This window comes from Mycotypha africana, assembly GCF_025528875.1.
Source record: "Mycotypha africana strain NRRL 2978 chromosome Unknown BDF20scaffold_4, whole genome shotgun sequence".
Classification (NCBI taxonomy): Eukaryota; Fungi; Mucoromycota; class Mucoromycetes; order Mucorales; family Mycotyphaceae; genus Mycotypha; species Mycotypha africana.
In genome coordinates this window covers 213,124-228,639 of record NW_026515728.1, presented here as the reverse complement: position 1 = coordinate 228,639, position 15,516 = coordinate 213,124, and the positions used below count along the sequence as shown (strand labels likewise).

The 15,516-nt window shown below is 40.5% G+C and overlaps 6 protein-coding genes across 6 annotated transcripts; 3 read left to right on the top strand and 3 right to left on the bottom strand.

Moving 5' to 3' along the window:
- Positions 1–183: 183 nt before the first annotated feature.
- On the bottom strand, positions 184–4,362 carry BDF20DRAFT_862594 (uncharacterized protein). Its single transcript, XM_053080615.1, has 3 exons — positions 3,811–4,362; positions 2,843–3,680; positions 184–2,729 (listed from the first exon to the last, which is right to left on the bottom strand). The coding sequence occupies exons 1-3, from the start codon at positions 4,258–4,260 to the stop codon at positions 262–264; spliced, it is 3,756 nt and encodes a 1,251-aa protein (XP_052936891.1). The 5' UTR covers positions 4,261–4,362; the 3' UTR covers positions 184–261.
- A 586-nt stretch (positions 4,363–4,948) lies between these two features.
- On the top strand, positions 4,949–5,987 carry BDF20DRAFT_817853 (uncharacterized protein; the record flags this gene model as incomplete). Its single annotated transcript, XM_053077296.1, has 2 exons — positions 4,949–5,486; positions 5,584–5,987. The coding sequence occupies 2 exons, from the start codon at positions 4,949–4,951 to the stop codon at positions 5,985–5,987; spliced, it is 942 nt and encodes a 313-aa protein (XP_052936890.1).
- Positions 5,988–11,029: 5,042 nt separating this feature from the next.
- On the top strand, positions 11,030–11,734 carry BDF20DRAFT_862585 (uncharacterized protein). Its single transcript, XM_053080614.1, has 2 exons — positions 11,030–11,422; positions 11,503–11,734. Exons 1-2 carry the CDS (start codon positions 11,231–11,233, stop codon positions 11,515–11,517), a joined length of 207 nt encoding a protein of 68 aa, XP_052936889.1. The 5' UTR covers positions 11,030–11,230; the 3' UTR covers positions 11,518–11,734.
- A 20-nt stretch (positions 11,735–11,754) lies between these two features.
- BDF20DRAFT_817399 (uncharacterized protein) lies at positions 11,755–12,644 on the top strand (the record flags this gene model as incomplete). Its single annotated transcript, XM_053077251.1, has 2 exons — positions 11,755–12,172; positions 12,268–12,644. 2 exons carry the CDS (start codon positions 11,755–11,757, stop codon positions 12,642–12,644), a joined length of 795 nt encoding a protein of 264 aa, XP_052936888.1.
- On the bottom strand, positions 12,529–13,585 carry BDF20DRAFT_419037 (uncharacterized protein). The gene is made up of 2 exons (XM_053075409.1): positions 13,202–13,585; positions 12,529–13,093 (listed from the first exon to the last, which is right to left on the bottom strand). The coding sequence occupies exons 1-2, from the start codon at positions 13,489–13,491 to the stop codon at positions 12,820–12,822; spliced, it is 564 nt and encodes a 187-aa protein (XP_052936887.1). The 5' UTR covers positions 13,492–13,585; the 3' UTR covers positions 12,529–12,819.
- Positions 13,401–15,095, bottom strand: BDF20DRAFT_862552 (uncharacterized protein). The gene is made up of 5 exons (XM_053080613.1): positions 14,402–15,095; positions 14,260–14,328; positions 13,912–14,181; positions 13,798–13,844; positions 13,401–13,711 (listed from the first exon to the last, which is right to left on the bottom strand). The coding sequence occupies exons 1-5, from the start codon at positions 14,844–14,846 to the stop codon at positions 13,493–13,495; spliced, it is 1,050 nt and encodes a 349-aa protein (XP_052936886.1). The 5' UTR covers positions 14,847–15,095; the 3' UTR covers positions 13,401–13,492.
- Positions 15,096–15,516: the final 421 nt, after the last annotated feature.

Genomic DNA, 15,516 nt, shown 5'->3' with positions numbered 1-15,516 from the left:
ACTGGAGCCGTCATCCTTCATCTTACTTAATATAGAAGGGCTCCGGCGTATTACTCCCAAGTTGTTCATTTTTTCAAGACATAAAAGAAAGTTTTTACAGTTTGCGTATTAAAAATGGGACGAAAACTTTTATTGAACTGATTAAAAAAAAAAACCAAAGAATTGAATAGTAAAAATATAAGTATAAAGTAAATATGCAATCGAATGAGGTAGAATAACAATATACAAAAGTAAAAAAAAACCGTAACAGAAAAATGAGAGCTATTGTACAGCAATGGGTGGTGTGCCAGTCCTTTCATAATCATCGGCAGCTCCAATATTAGCATTTGTAGTGAACCTTGTACTAGGCTTCACAGGAACATTTGACTCTGATGCTCCCATTTGCTCTTTAGCGAGTTGCATGAAAAAGCCATCATCCTCACTATTTGTGTAATAATCACCGTCATTTGGAACCTCCCTGGCCTTACGTCCATCATCCATAATAATACCTACACCATGATGTTGATGAGGCGTCATAGGATGACGGCCGTGGCTCGTTTGACGATGAACACCGTCCTGAGCACCTAAATGGTTGGCAGAATTGTATTCATCCGCGAAATTCGTGTTGAGATGCGTTTCTTCTTTATCACCGTATCCAAACATATTCTTGATCTTTCCCGTTAATGATGTTGAGGCTGAAGTATTTTCTTGCTCATTGTTGACGTTCGCTACATATCCGGTACGACTTATTGGCTTTTCTTCTGTCCAAGAACCCTGCTTGCTGGGTTGCTTCGCATTTGCTGATGGACCATTGAGACCAGAAGCTCCATAAGCAGAAAATACTTGCTCATTGGTAGTATTTACAGGCGCTGAACCATCATAATCGCCGGTTCCTTCCTTGGCGAGGTTTTTTGTTGTTCCGCTTCCTGAGCTTGTAGGAGCACCTAAACGTTGAGAATCAGCTTGTAAACCTGAGGGGCCGTAAGCGGCAGAAATAACATTTGCATTGGTAGAATGATTCAACTGAGTGCTATCCGGCGTTTTATTGCCAGTCATCGAGTTAGAAACACCCGTAGTAGAATGATCCTGTCGATGCGTTGACAAGGATTTTGCTTGAGGTTCAAGGCCTGAGACACCGTAAGCAGATGACAGATTTGCATTCGTTGCATTAGCTAACTGATGACTATCACCCGTTGTTTGAGCAGTCGAAAAACCGGAGGCGGGGATAGCACCACTCTTCGTTGCAGCGGCACCACTCAAGGGTGCAGCATCTGCTTGTAATCCTAAGGGACCATAAGCAGCAAAGACTGTTGCATTGGTAGCATGGTTTAATTCTGATGTGTCTGGTGTTCCAGATTTTTGATTATTATTTACAGAGGGAGCATGGGTGTCTTGATGATCAGCTAAGCGCTTCGATTGTGCTTGAAGGCCAGATGCACCGTAGGCAGCAGTAATGGGATCATGACCGACGTTGGAGGAGGTTGGAGATGCGTTATGATGGCCTGTTCGTGCAGTGCCGCCAATAGAACGATCATGGTCCGTTAATCGACTCGAAGAAGAGGGTTGTCCTTGGAGACCCGCTGGCCCATAGGCAGCAAAGACTTGTTCATTTGTTGAAGTACCTTGCCTATTTTCCTTGTTGGCACCGTCGGCACCATGGGAAACGGGTGTACCTTTATTTTGCAATCGACTACTATCCAAAGGTTGTGATTGTGCTTGTAGACCTGAAGGACCATAAGCTACCAACGTTTGATGATTGGTGGCACGATCTAAGAGTTCCCCTTGCGTGTTGAATTCACCCATATCTCTCCTTTGTTGTTGTTGATTGCTAATGCCTTGTCGGGCTCCAGTAACACCGCCGCTTGCGTTCGATGGTGTCTCCCAATGAGAGGCAGATGGCTGATGCGGTTGTGTTGCGAGATATTTAGGTCCGTTAACATCAGTAGCAGTAGCAGCAGCGGTAGTAGTATTCGTAAAGGGAATGCCTGTTTCACCATAAGTTGTCCCGTTTTCACTTGGCCTCCCGCCCTGGATGGGTTTCCGATCAGAGACGGCCGTGGCAGGATGAGGAGCATAGGTGCCAGCAGCAGCAGTAGTATGATTCATGCTATTGCTTCGCTGCTGTGATGAAGGTGGGTTGTTGATGCCTCTACTCATGGTGTGATCGGCTTGTGGGTCACGAGGCATATTCGTCGTGTAACTTCCTTCTTCACCTTCCAATACTGGATCTTGATCATCGAGAACGCGACCGATATCGCCTCTTTGTACAGCAGCAGCGCCTATGGCACCAGGCGCCGTCTGACCACCCATACCTTGCTGCTGTCGATCATGATCCGTGAATTGTTGGTTACTATAACTAGGACCACTTTCGATGGCGCCGGCGGTGGGTCGACCACCTTCAATTTCTTTTTTAGGCAAGGCACTAGGAGGCAAAGGAGGGAGTTCACGATGGATAGGTGCTCTTGAGAATTGATGCTGATCATGACTTTCCAATAAAGGTACTGCGCGGAACTGATCGCATGTATGAGCCAAAGCATCAAACCATTCTTGAGTCTCACGTCTGTTTCTAGCACGGAAGACATGGTGGGTACCCAAGCCGAGAGCAGAACGTTTCTCTTTACCTCGGAGCTCAATAGAATCATCAGAATCATTTCGGTCAAGGTTACAATGAGGAACAAAGATGGAGTAACTGGGAGCGGTGGGATTATTTTGGAATTGTTGAGGAGTCTTATAACCGTGTAAGAAGCCAGCTAGTAGTTCACATAAAAATAAAAAAATGGAGAAGGGGATCGTGGTTTCATTAGCATGTCTATGGATTCCATTCGTCGCACCGTTTGAATGAACATTGATGCCTTTTATTTACCTGGTGTAAGAATGTACATGCCTTCTACCCAGCCTCTTACGGATGCACCAGACTTGTGATGAAGAGGACCCACCTTTACAGCACGACAATATCTGCTGTTCTTGTTAGGATAGTCAACCATTTGCTCAGTCTTGTAAGAAGAGTTTTCTGACAATAGATTGTATTGGTTACGACGAATGAATTCGTTCCATTCCGTACCAGGCTTGACTTGATCGAAGTGGTCCATCACTCTAGCCAGGTAATCTGGGACCTCCAACTTATTTTGGATCCTCCATTCTTGGAAGTTGTGGATAGTATGGCGCACATTTTCAATAATCTTTTGTTCAAAGATACCGGTTTCCTTCTGCAAGGTGATAATGTTATCATGAAGCTCGTTTTCACGGTCACAGAGGCCTCGAATACTGTGAATAATGCTCAAATTCAGCATGAAGGGATCTTCACTTTCATTCGCTTGTAAAGGAGCACGTTGGAAATGCTGTATGCCTTTATCCAACCGGGTAATTTGTCGATCCACATGCATACGGCCATCGAAAATGTGAGAATTTTTAAGGCCTTTATCCTTGCTGATAGAAGCAATCATTTGTCTGATGTCTTCTTTAATAGCACGAAGGGAAGGAATAACCGACTTTTCAATATAACCGGCCGATTCATGACGTAGAATTCCATGTTGCATGGTGTAATCACGAAGGGAGGCCCAAACATCTTGCACGCCGCCACGGCCAGGCTCCAAGAACTGTCCATTGGAGTTTTCGAACGGAACAGCAACGACTTTAGATGCATTGATATAGCCTTTGGCCGTTTGTGCTTCGACAGCAGCGATTTTTTTGAACAATTGAACCTATAATGCATAGAGGAGGAGGAGGATCAATTACAAAAAACAGATACGGTTACTTGATACACACACACACATGACCACTCTTCCTTAAATGTCATCCCCTTTTTAAAGGTGGACCCCCCGTTGAACTTACCATATTTTTGATGGCTATTCTCCAGGATTCAAGACGAGTACACAAAATATCTACAGGATGCAAACAGTTGTCCATACGGTAGATCTGTTTAGTCTTGGCATTTCCAGGATGACGAAGGGTACTGAGTCTCCTTGGTTGAGCACTGAACGTAGGAGGAGGGTCTTGACCAGGCTCCAAATTGAGGTTATCCTGACGATCAGTCCAAGGAAGACCTTGCTTGGTAGCCACCATTCTGTTGCTGCTATCATCGACTCTGTTGCTTTGATTCAAAGGGACTAACTGTCCTTGTTGATTTTCGTCGTTGTTATCGTTACGCCAATCTGCGGCAGGAAGAGCTTTTTGACCGGGCATCATCAAACTGCGTGAATGATGGGTCACTTGAACATTCGGCATAGCCATACCTTTCGGCAGATGAGGTAATACTGCATGGGTTTGTTGCGAACTTGACATGGTCTTACAAATTAAGATATTCTTTTTTTAAAGAAAACGTAATACTCATTCATTCACTCACGTCAAAAAAAAAAAAGTAGAAAAAAAGACCTTTCAATCTACCTCTCGTCTAAAAAACCTTTTTACTTTATTTAATGACCATGAAATTCATGCTATTCTTTCATAATGTATACGTGATCTATTTGTCTATTATTTTTTTATTTTCTGATTTCTTCAGAATGATGTAAAAGAAGATAGGAAACTGACCAAGCAGAAATATGCAATTTGAAACCGTGTCTGAGAAATTGCTTTCATTTGTTAAGGATGAGTTGTTTGTGTGTGAAACCCATTGGCCTGATAATCAAAACAAAGCTGTACACTCACAAAAAAAAAAAAAAAAAAAAAAAAAAGGCTGAATTGAATCTCAATTGAAAATTGAACTGACAACATCACACAGTTTATAATGAGAACAGCAGTAAAAGGGGATTTACCTTGCGGCTTGTACGCAGCATGCAGGATGTAGTATCTATATTTATCAAACAACAAACAAAGTATAACGAATATAAAAAGGCTCTCTATCGCTTCAGCCCTCATTGATTTTCCTCATCTTTTTATTTCTTTTCTTTTTTCTTTTATATCCTCTCACCAAGAGATACACACACTACACACACACTCCACTATACATACATACATACACAAAATCAACAAAATGACTGTTAACTTTGACGAGGACCTTCCCCAAGATGTTTACGAGTTCAACGAAATCCGCAAGAACATGGATTGGGAAAAGTCCGGAGTGGCCGCTCTTTTGAAACCTGCTCCTGTTACCCAGCATTTACCCTCGTTCGACGCAGAAGGCAAACCTTGCTTCAAGCCTTATCGCGGATCAGGAAAGCTCGAAGGAAAATATGCTCTCATTACTGGTGCTGATAGCGGTATTGGTAGAGCCATTGCTATGTGCTATGCTTTGGAAGGTGTCAAAGGTATCACTATCGTTTATCGTGATGAAAGAGAAGACGATGATGCTTTATACACCAAGAAGACGATTGAAGCGCAAACCAACTGTCAAATTCATTTGATTGCTCGTGATATTGGTTACGAAGAAAACTGCCGTGAGATCCTGGATGCTCACTTACAGACTTTTGGAAGAATTGATATTCTTGTGAACAATGCAGCTGAGCAGCATAAAGTGACGCGTATTGAAGATCTTGATTGCCCCACAGTGGAACGAACTTTCCGCACCAATGGTAAGAACGAACCAAGTTAACATTTTAAAGCATGCATGAAAACTTATCGCATTTCGTGTGAATTGTGTTAACCCCCCCGCCCATTCCCGTCCCATAGTGTTTGGTCCTATTTTCATGACGAAATTGGTGTGTGCTCATCTCAAGGCGGGTGGTGTCATTGTTAACACGGCGTCCGTTGCTGCTTACCGTGGTATGGATGTCCTTGTTGATTACTCTGCCACCAAGGGTGCCATCGTGTCATTTACTCGTGCTCTTTCGCAGCAATTGGCCGATAGACGCATCCGTGTGAATGCTGTTGCTCCCGGACCTGTTTGGACACCTTTGATTCCTAACACTTTCTCCAGAGAAGAAATTCAAAAGTTTGGCTCCTTCCCTCCTTTGAAGAGACCTGCTCAACCATGTGAAATCGCTGCTGCTTTCGTCTTTTTGGCTTCCGATGATTCATCTTTCATTACCGGCCAGGTAGTTCATCCCAACGGTGGTACTGTCATTAATACCTAAATATGAAAAAGATCCTTTTTGTAGAATAAAAAAAACTTTTTTTTTTTTTTGGGCGTTTCTACGTAAAACAAGAGAGAACAGTAAAGTCGTGGCTCAGAGTTTGATGCCGTGTAACGATGATGTCGCTCGGTCCACCAATAAGGTTGTGAACACATGATACAGGCTTCATTGATACCTGCCATTTATAAAAAAAGGGGAGAATCATACGAAAGCGAAAGCTTCTCTCGTAGCATTGTCTACAACTGCACATCAAGCTGTTGCTATAGCGCTTCGACCAAAAAAGGCAGAAACATTTGAGTTGGCTATTGTGGTACAGACATCGGCTTAGTAGTTTTGACAGATACCGTTAGGTTATCCAAAGAAATTTTTGTTTTCATCTCCATTGGATACATGGTATCGTCATACAGAGGAAGGCGAGCTACTATACATGAATTCTTATTATTCAGACCAAGTTGACAAATTACCGACCGCATTTAAAGAAAGCCATATTATGCTCAGTGTTGTTCTCAAGAACGTAAATATGTCGCTCCTGGATCTGAGCAACAGGCTATTATGCTAATTGGAGATACAGAGGCTATGCAATTGGGTCAACATAGCGAAAGTGTTATTTTTTGGAAACCATACTTACACAGCCATAGATGACTGTATACTTCACCACTGAGCATAACTCTAATTAGACCTGCATCTACCGCCAAAAAAAATATTTGAACCAACAGGGGTAAGTTGTTGTGATTCTGACCCGAAACTGTGGTTTTATTAGTTTAAAGATGGCTACAAACAGTAGATACATTCTCTGTTCAAGCGATCGCTGTTGGGGGGTTCTTTCAATTGACCTTCATCTCATTAAACATACTATGCAGCGTTCTATTGCTGCAGCGCGTCAAGCTATTGTTTAGAAGGCTTCTCATGCTTTTAACATACATTAACAATAAAGATAGCTGTACTCCCTTTAACTCTATTATGAGCAGGTCTCTCTCTCTTTCTATAGCGCAATTGTAAAGGTATTTTGTTGTATGATGCAAATGGTTCTTTATGAGCAATTTTTTAAAAAGATCTGTCGTCTCACGCCTTTTACCCTAGAACAACTACGTGGATCAAGCAATAACCGCCGCATTTCCCCTAAACTCCCTTTGGACTAAATAACTTCCACCCCGAGATTTAGGGGTACTGGATCTTCCAATCCAGCAATCTTATCTTGTTTGGCATTGAATGAGTTCAATATTGCATTATATAGATCGATGACGGCTTCTCGGAGTCATGGAGTACCTAGCCTACATATTCCAAAGGTTTCCTAGAATGATTCAGGGCTCTCAACTGTCGTTCATGAACATTTTCGATCTTTTACACGTGCAAATGACTCCTCTTTCTTTTCTATCGCAAACGAGTCGTATTAGTCCCTCCACTATTCTTTTTTTACCAACACTTGCTGTCCCTGATGAGTAGGAGATCGACCTTCTGATGTTAGGCGCCTATGAGTTACAAAAGTTTTTGTTCCATGATCATGTCCAGCTACGCCTCAGATAAGGCTACCTCACCGAAGTGCTAATAATTGTACATTTACCCACTATTACATCGTTTGTTTTGGTCAGGCCCACCTTCGACTGCGACTTATCTTGCATTACCATTGCCTGTTTACGCCTCATATTCAACCGCCTATCACGTCTGCTGTCACTGACTGCACTGATTTACAACCCATATTGGCCTTCTTTTCCTCTGCAAAAGATTCTAGGTTCCTGAATCTTCTGGTTGCCAAATTACCGGTCCTTGCTTTCACCAACCGAACCTCCCTCTATAAATATCCTCAGTAATTAACAATGACTTGCTTTTTAGCGTTCATCGATTCCACTACGTGCCTCAACAGTGTGATATCCTCTCTTGCGGAACACAATTCCTTATGGCGAATGGATGCATAGAGTTTTCCCTCTCAAAATCGATTTTTGCCTTGTAGTATTGGTTACTCACTGATCCTGCCGATTACCCGAGCCTTGTTTCCCTTCCCTCTTTTCTTGCTCTTGGGAAGCTCCAGGTGTATAAAGATTTTTTGGGCGATCTCCTTTAGTTGCTCGCAGGCTTTGGTAAATTCGGCGCTTCTAATTTAGCCCATACACCATTCCTACCTTTCACTGAACTTTCTGCTCATCAAGTCTTTGTCTGTGCTTTACTGAGGCTTACTGTGCTTTCATCGTTCAAGAAATACCATTTGTTCCATCTAATGTTTTTGCATCGGTATTCCGTATCCTCTCTCCATTTTAAATCTGATCTGTCTTTTTGAACAGCCATCGCTTTCAAATCTCACATTGCATGTGATGGCTACACCTTTGAACTGTATCCCTTAGTCTCAATATTTCTTTATTTTTACCTATCCCTAGTCTTCATATTTCCTCATAACGGCAGTACGAGGACTTTAAATAAAACCGGAGCCCCACTCCCCTAATTTTTCTTTTTTTTTTTTTTTTTTTTTTTTTTTTTTTGCACGACATCAAACTCTGAAGTTACGTCTTTGCTTTCTGAAATGACTGTATACAACAACTAAAACGGCGTTCGATGTCCCAAACGTAATAAAGTTTATTCATCGATTGTAACCTCACACTCATCCCCCCTCCCCTTCTTCCTCTGTCTTTTCAAATGCCCCTTGAATCAAAAAAAGGTTCACCTTCAAAGCTGCTGAATTATTACCAAACCCAAAAATATGCCAAAATTGATATTCCTAAAAATGAGATAACCTCGTGTGCATCCCAGGCTTCATACTTTTTAAGTAACTAGACCCATTGGCTTTCAAGCCTACTACCAAACACACGCACACACATGCTTTATCCACACCCCTTCAATCATTTTTTTTTTTGCTCTATTCTTTTTTTGCACTGTTACTATATCAACTACAATTAAGCTTTTTTTTTTTTTTTTTTTGTCCTATCCCTATTTTCTTTTTCTTATATTCCTATTTTATAAATAAAATGGACATGAACCTTTTTAAAATCGATTTCAAAATTTAACATTCCTTTCTTTCCAAGTTAATTGACACTTGTTTCTTTTTGAAATTTTTACATCTCTTTCCAATCCTCTATTGACTTCTCCATTACTGTTTCGTTTATTCTATTCTTTCCTTAATACTACCACATTGCATCATGATAACAACATCTGCTCACGATATTCATCGATTGTTAGAAGATAGCAATCTATTTAATCCATTCCAGAGGCAGCCAGCCACTAATTTAAGTTCTGCCTACCGCTCATCTGATTTATTGAGCTTACCACCTAGCCAGTATCGCACTTTATCATCATTGAATAGCATTCCCCCATCAGTTCCTCAGTATAAATCACGAGCTGCATCAGAAATTTTACAAAATCAACATCCACGTAGAGATAAAAGCTCAGTTGAAGGTGGTGATAATTACCATGAACAAAAAAAAAATAAAAAAATATGACGTTTTTTGTCAAGTCAGATGAATTGACTAACTCTTTCCCCCCTCTCCCACCTCCGCTTTTCATTGACAAACGATAGCCGAAGCCATCGACAAATGGTTCGAAAATATACAACGCTACGAGCAAATGCTTGAAGAAGTAGCTGATGCCAGTTTGGATCAAGGGTTCAAAGATGAACTGCAGCAAATAAACCAATGGTTCCGTTGTAGATCGGACGCAGAGCGAACAGCCGCATTTTATACAGTACTTCAAAACGCCTCTCAGATACAAATCCGCTTCCTTATTACTGTATTACAACAATTAGCTAAAAGAGAACCTTATCCTGCTGGACAGGACACAAACAGCGGTAAGAAGATTTAGGGAGTCAATGAGACAAAGGATGAGAGTACTTGACTCATTCGTCTTTTTTTTTTTTTTATAACTGCTCGATAAAAATAGAAATCTATCAAGCATCCTCATCTTATCAACCCTCCTCTCTCTTCAATGCAAAGTCATCATCCTCCGTCATCTCTGCAGGTTCGAATTGTGATTCAGCAGCAGCGAGAAGAAGACAACAGCTCTATCCGTTTTCTTCATCCAACAGATATTGTACAGTGACGAGCTCATCACGACAACCGCATCATAAACTGACTACCACTACAACCACTGCCTCTGCTATCAGTGAGCCCGATGACGTACGAAGACGCCAATACCTCCATAGAGACTTCTTTTCCACCGCTTCTCGGCCCTTGGAATTAAGCAATCCTGGGCCCCTCTATGAGAAAGCCCTCGCTGCAAGAGCTCAACTTCAAGCTTTCAACAGTGGCAGTATCAGCGGTTCGAGTGGTGGTAGTACAACAAGTGGTTCTTCAACCACAAGCTCGTCCATCATCTCATCCTCATCATTGTCATCTTCCGACCACAATGCGGGTAACACAGGTGGCCTATTTTCCTCACCACCACCTAGACTACGCTCATCATGTTCCACAACTGACATTTCACCGAATGCTACTACGAATAAATCTTTGTTTATCAAAAGCAATGATTGGCCATTTCCTCTTACAAAAAATAATCATACGTTAACTCCATCTACAACAACAACAACAACATTATCATCATCCTCATCCTCTGTCACGAGAGACAGTAGTGCAGCTTCGTGGGCTTTTGGCTCCCTTCGCGCTTCCTCCAACTCTTCTGTGATGAGTAGCGGTGCGAGAAGTAATAAAGAAAAAAAAGACGTTTTACCTTGGTCTATCCTGGAAGAAGAACCTCTAGCTCCTACTACTACTACTACTACTACTACTACTATGAACAATCCTTCAACAACAACATCAAAAAGATCAACAGGTATATCTACCAGTTTATCTGCATTAGAACAAGCTCAAGCAAGACTTCGACAACAAGAAAAACGCATGATGATGAATACTTCTCAACCTCCTCCGCCTGCGCCCTCCAGCTCTTATTCATCAAGAATGAAAATGTCACATACGGGTACAGTAACAGCGACAGCCGCGAGAATTCCTAGTCCTAATTCATTGCCCTCATTGACAGAAGGAGTGGTGACGACTCATGCTCCTTATGACAACTTGACTGTTACAACAAAGAAGGGGCCTTTACTAACTCCTCCTCCTCCTTCTATGATTGAAGACGGCAACAGTGAAAACAAGCTTGACATAACACCATCAGCAGCAGCAGCAGCAGCAGCAGCAGAACAAGAACATGAAGAGGAAGAAGAAGAAGAAGAAAAGCCTTTGACAGGCTTAGCCAGAAGAAGAAAACGATCCTCAGCAGCCCGTGCATTAAAAGATAAAATTGCTGCTGAAACGGTCGATTTCGAATTAATGAAAGATGTCCAAATGTGGTTAAGAACCCTTAGATTACATAAATATGGTCATGCTTTTATTGGCTTGAACTGGAAACAAGTTATACGTATGTCAGATCAACAGATGATTGATGCTGGTGTAAATACTGTTGGTGCAAGACGCAAATTATTAAAAGTCTTTGAAAATGTACAAAGGCATTGTATTGAGCATGTAAGTGATGAAACGTATATATGTATATAAACACAATACACATAGAAACTAAATGGTTATACTTTTTATCTAAATTTTAGAATATTGAATATTAAAGCTGCCACATATACAACACACGACACAAACTCCATTCATTTTTTACAGTTTAATGCTATTTTTTTTTTTTATTCTAATTTTAATTTATGATTGGGAACTACAACAGCCTCATTTTGTACTACCCCTAGAAAAAAAAAAAAGAAAAAAAGATTGAACTATCAATTAAAAAAGCAAAAATAACTTAAAGAGTTCTTTTTTTTTTTTGGTCTTTTATTTCTTCAATTACACACAGCCTAATGCTTCTCAATAAGATAGTTCTATTCGTAGCAGCTTCATTTACGTCAGTTGTTCTCGCCTGTGAAATGGATTGCCGTAGAGGCGTTTCCAAAGGCTTTGCTGAATTCTACACTCCTGTCGTCAGAGACATCGTTGATAACTTAAACTCTCAACTTACCAAATCGATCGCTAAAGTCACGGTGCCTTCCATTATTACGAATGAAGTTGACAAATCAGAACTACTAGAAGATCTGGAGACATCCATCGAATCCAGTTTAGAGAGCTTTATTACCGTAGCTACATCACAATCCAAATTAGCCGAAGGCTTCTATCAAGTTATCTTTAACGAAGAGCTTCCTTATAAAGGTGATTGTAACAACCCTAAGCGTTTGACAAGAAAGATGCCACCAGCAGGAGAAAGTTGGACTTTGGAAGAATGTAAGGCTCTCGTTTCTTGTCCATTAAAAAGTAGCTATAAAAAAAAGGACCTTGAAACGCTCTAATCTGTGATGAACCTTTCAATATTCAAATAGGTCAGAAGATGGATTATCGGTGTGGAAATCCTCCGTCCATTTGTCACTTTTTAGATGATGTTAAGCAACGTTGTATTGGTCGCATGCGCCGTCAATTAACAGAACATGCATCTTACGATAATGGAGCCCTCGTCAGAACGCTCGTGCGGGATACTCGCAAATCTATATATGGCACCTTGAGCAACAACGCGGTGGGCAAATTGACAGAAGATACTCAAGTAGACAATTACATAACAAAAGTCATTAGTGCTATCATTCAAACTTTGGATTATTGGGTAACCGATGATGTTCGACACCTTTGTGAAAAGCCTTCTCAGACAGAGCTTTGTAATAGTTGGGATGACGAAATCAAGAAGGAAATCCTCAAATGGCCTTGAAACTGATCATAGAACGTCTTTTTCCTTTTGGAATAAAAAAGTAAAGTTATATCGAACTTATAGAGCTTTAACCATTTTGTACCAGACTCTTTCACTTTCGTTCAATGTGAAAAAAAAAAGAACCAACCAAAATACATGGATGAGAAGAACAGAGTCGGTTTATTGAACAATTAATTTATTCCTTTCTTTTGCCAGTTAATGTCTCTTGTCTTGACTGCAGTATTGCTTTCTTTATAAACGACATTGTATGATTGTATTGAAATATCTTATTCCCATTGCCCCAATCAGGATGTATACCTAGATAGCTGTAAGGATCATCCACATTTGTTGATTTATGTTTCCCTTTTCCAAGTCTCAATTTTCTAATGAGATGAGCGTCAGAAACCCAACGATAGAATTGTGTGAGATAAGATCGACAACGTCCTGAAAACGCTATATAAGTCGGTTTCCTACGTAGAACAAGAAACTTGAGGTCAGCTCCAAAAGAAAGTCAAGTTAGAGTACACAGTGACTTCAATTGAAGTCTCTTTAAAAACAAGGGTCAGTATTTTATTTACCCTTTTGATATGGCATGGGCACACGCATAATCCAGATCTGCTGTCAATATAACACGGTTTGATTTTTGTATGATAGACTCATATAGTTTGATTTTATCGAATGTTGTTTGGGTAGATTCTTGCACTGCAGAATCCCAGATATAAATGGAAGACTCATGGTTCGGTATTGTCTCTTTCATTGCCTTATGGATGGCCTCTTTCGTCAAGTTTGAAGTCTTCTCTGTAAACACAATCACTACTTTCTCGTTGAAGTTTTGAACAATACGCTGTTGAGAAAGCCCACAGTTCATGTTAGTGTTCCTCCTCTCTTTTGCAAATAGATATGTACAAGCCCCAGAAAAAGTAGTATGTACTTACTTTGATATTATCTGTTAACATTACGGCGTCCTCTGAATACCATCTACAGAAAGGCGAGTGCCCGCCAACGATCACTGAGGTAAATCTACCAAAAGGAATTTGTTTCAAGAGTTGATTATTGATTATTGCCGGGCTATTATCCACTAAGGGTGCCTAAGATCCAAATTGGGATAGTCAGCGATGTTGAGAATTTTTTGTTTTTTGTTGTTACTAACTGCTTTAGTTGAACTGTAACATACAGGTGCGATAATACCATTCTTTTGACGGGCAAGCGGTCCCAAATGTGCTATATTTACAGGAAGAAGGTTCAGTATAATGAAAAATATTTTGAAAGTGGTAGTCCAATGGATTACCCATTTTCCCGTTGGCTTCGTATTTAGGCAAGACGACTTGATCAAAATGTATAAATGGTAAATTTGGATAGCCAACATACACTGATGTGACAGGCTGCTGCTTTTCATTGATTCTTTTAAATAGATTTGTATAATAAAGACATGCTGGTATTGATCTGTGACCACTAGTTATTATAAAGGCTGGTATAGACGTCGAATTCAAAACATTATTCTCTTCCTGATTGTCAGAGGATGAAGTTAAAAACCATGGCAGCTTATCGGTAAACTCTACTATAGAAGGCAATTGCCAATCAATTTCACAGGCGTAGGCTCTCACAGCTAGATTCCATCTGAAATGATATATCTTACACTTTTTGTATTTTGATAACTGCCAATCGATAAAGTATTTTTGAAGTATGACAGGTAACAACTCTAACTCTAGAATGTTTTGCTGTCAGAACATGGTGCAATCCATCGTTTACAAAATATCTTGTACTTCACCAATCTTTACTTTTATTAATAACCATCGTTTTAAGCTGTAGGCCCTCTTTAGAAGAGCTACCAGCTAGATGTCTGCCCAGAACTAATGCCTGCAGGGTGGATTCAATGCCGCCGTCCGTTATTACCCATACAGGACTGCTATTTATCGCTTTGCTTGAATGCCGCCGACAGCCAACTCTGATAGTTTTGACTAAAGGTTTTACTGTGGTACAGATAGGAAAAGCCGTTGTATGATGCTTCGCGTTGCATAGTATCAGTTTCTTATACTGCTGCAACATGGCCATTGTTGGAATGGTGTTGAAAAGTATAACTGTTGTACCTGGAAAATGAACAAGCAACCCAAAAGAAAAAATAACAAAAAATAAAAGGCAGCTGTGACCGTGCTGATGAAAGGACAAAAAAAGCGGGGTAAAGCACAAAGATTGCTTTCGTTGGCTGTGTATGTTGCCTATCATATCATCCTTATTGAGAAGACTGATTCATCAACCTTTAATGGCATAACTGAGCTTCCCGTTGACATATATAGAGATATTGAGCTTCTCAAAAAATTTTAATGTACTATGTTTCTTACATTTTTTTAAAAGGGAAAAAAGAAACCAAAAATTTACTGTCTGCATTACAGTTTATTAACTTTAGATTTGGACAACACACACAAAATTTTTAGACGATAAGGAAATTAAGTTTAAGCGGATGTAAGATAATAGTAGACCGTTAAGAATAAAATGTTAGACAGTTTGCACAACACTAGAAAGTATAAGGTTTTCATTCTTTTTACCTGTAATTATCAAACTGGGTTCGTTCCAGCGATGTTGAGGGAGAGGAAGATTTTATATTTTTGTCCGCGTGAATTCTTTTGGCCTTCCTAAAGCCTTCCAAATAGCACAACTAATTTTCATCATATTCTTAGCAGCATTGACGTCTCGATTCCACAGTATATGGCATGTCTTACAAACAAGTATACTGCAAGTCTCAACGCCTTTCAACCTCTCCAAAGTATCGTTCGAACAGCAGGAGCATATTCTGGATGTCTTGTATTCATCAATTTCAAGTACTACCAAGTCTCCGCTTGCTTCACGTCGCTTTAGTGCACGCCACAAAACACCCACCGTTCCACATCGGTGACCC

Bases quoted from the DNA above. Each gene is read 5' to 3' on its own strand.
- BDF20DRAFT_862594 (XM_053080615.1), bottom strand. From the start codon at position 4,260: ATGTCAAGTTCGCAACAAACCCATGCAGTATTACCTCATCTGCCGAAA. The intron at 3,681-3,810 runs GTAAGTTCAACG...TATGCATTATAG, and splicing joins GAATAGCCATCAAAAATATG to GTTCAATTGTTCAAAAAAAT. The intron at 2,730-2,842 runs GTAAATAAAAGG...GTGAACTACTAG, and splicing joins CATGTACATTCTTACACCAG to CTGGCTTCTTACACGGTTAT.
- BDF20DRAFT_862585 (XM_053080614.1), top strand. From the start codon at position 11,231: ATGAAAGATGTCCAAATGTGGTTAAGAACCCTTAGATTACATAAATAT.
- BDF20DRAFT_419037 (XM_053075409.1), bottom strand. From the start codon at position 13,491: ATGAACTGTGGGCTTTCTCAACAGCGTATTGTTCAAAACTTCAACGAG. The intron at 13,094-13,201 runs GTAAATAAAATA...TGTTCTACGTAG, and splicing joins GCCCATGCCATATCAAAAGG to GAAACCGACTTATATAGCGT.
- BDF20DRAFT_862552 (XM_053080613.1), bottom strand. From the start codon at position 14,846: ATGATAGGCAACATACACAGCCAACGAAAGCAATCTTTGTGCTTTACC. The intron at 14,329-14,401 runs GTAAAGATTGGT...AAAACATTCTAG, and splicing joins AACGATGGTTATTAATAAAA to AGTTAGAGTTGTTACCTGTC. The intron at 13,845-13,911 runs GTAATCCATTGG...CTGTAAATATAG, and splicing joins CGAAGCCAACGGGAAAATGG to CACATTTGGGACCGCTTGCC.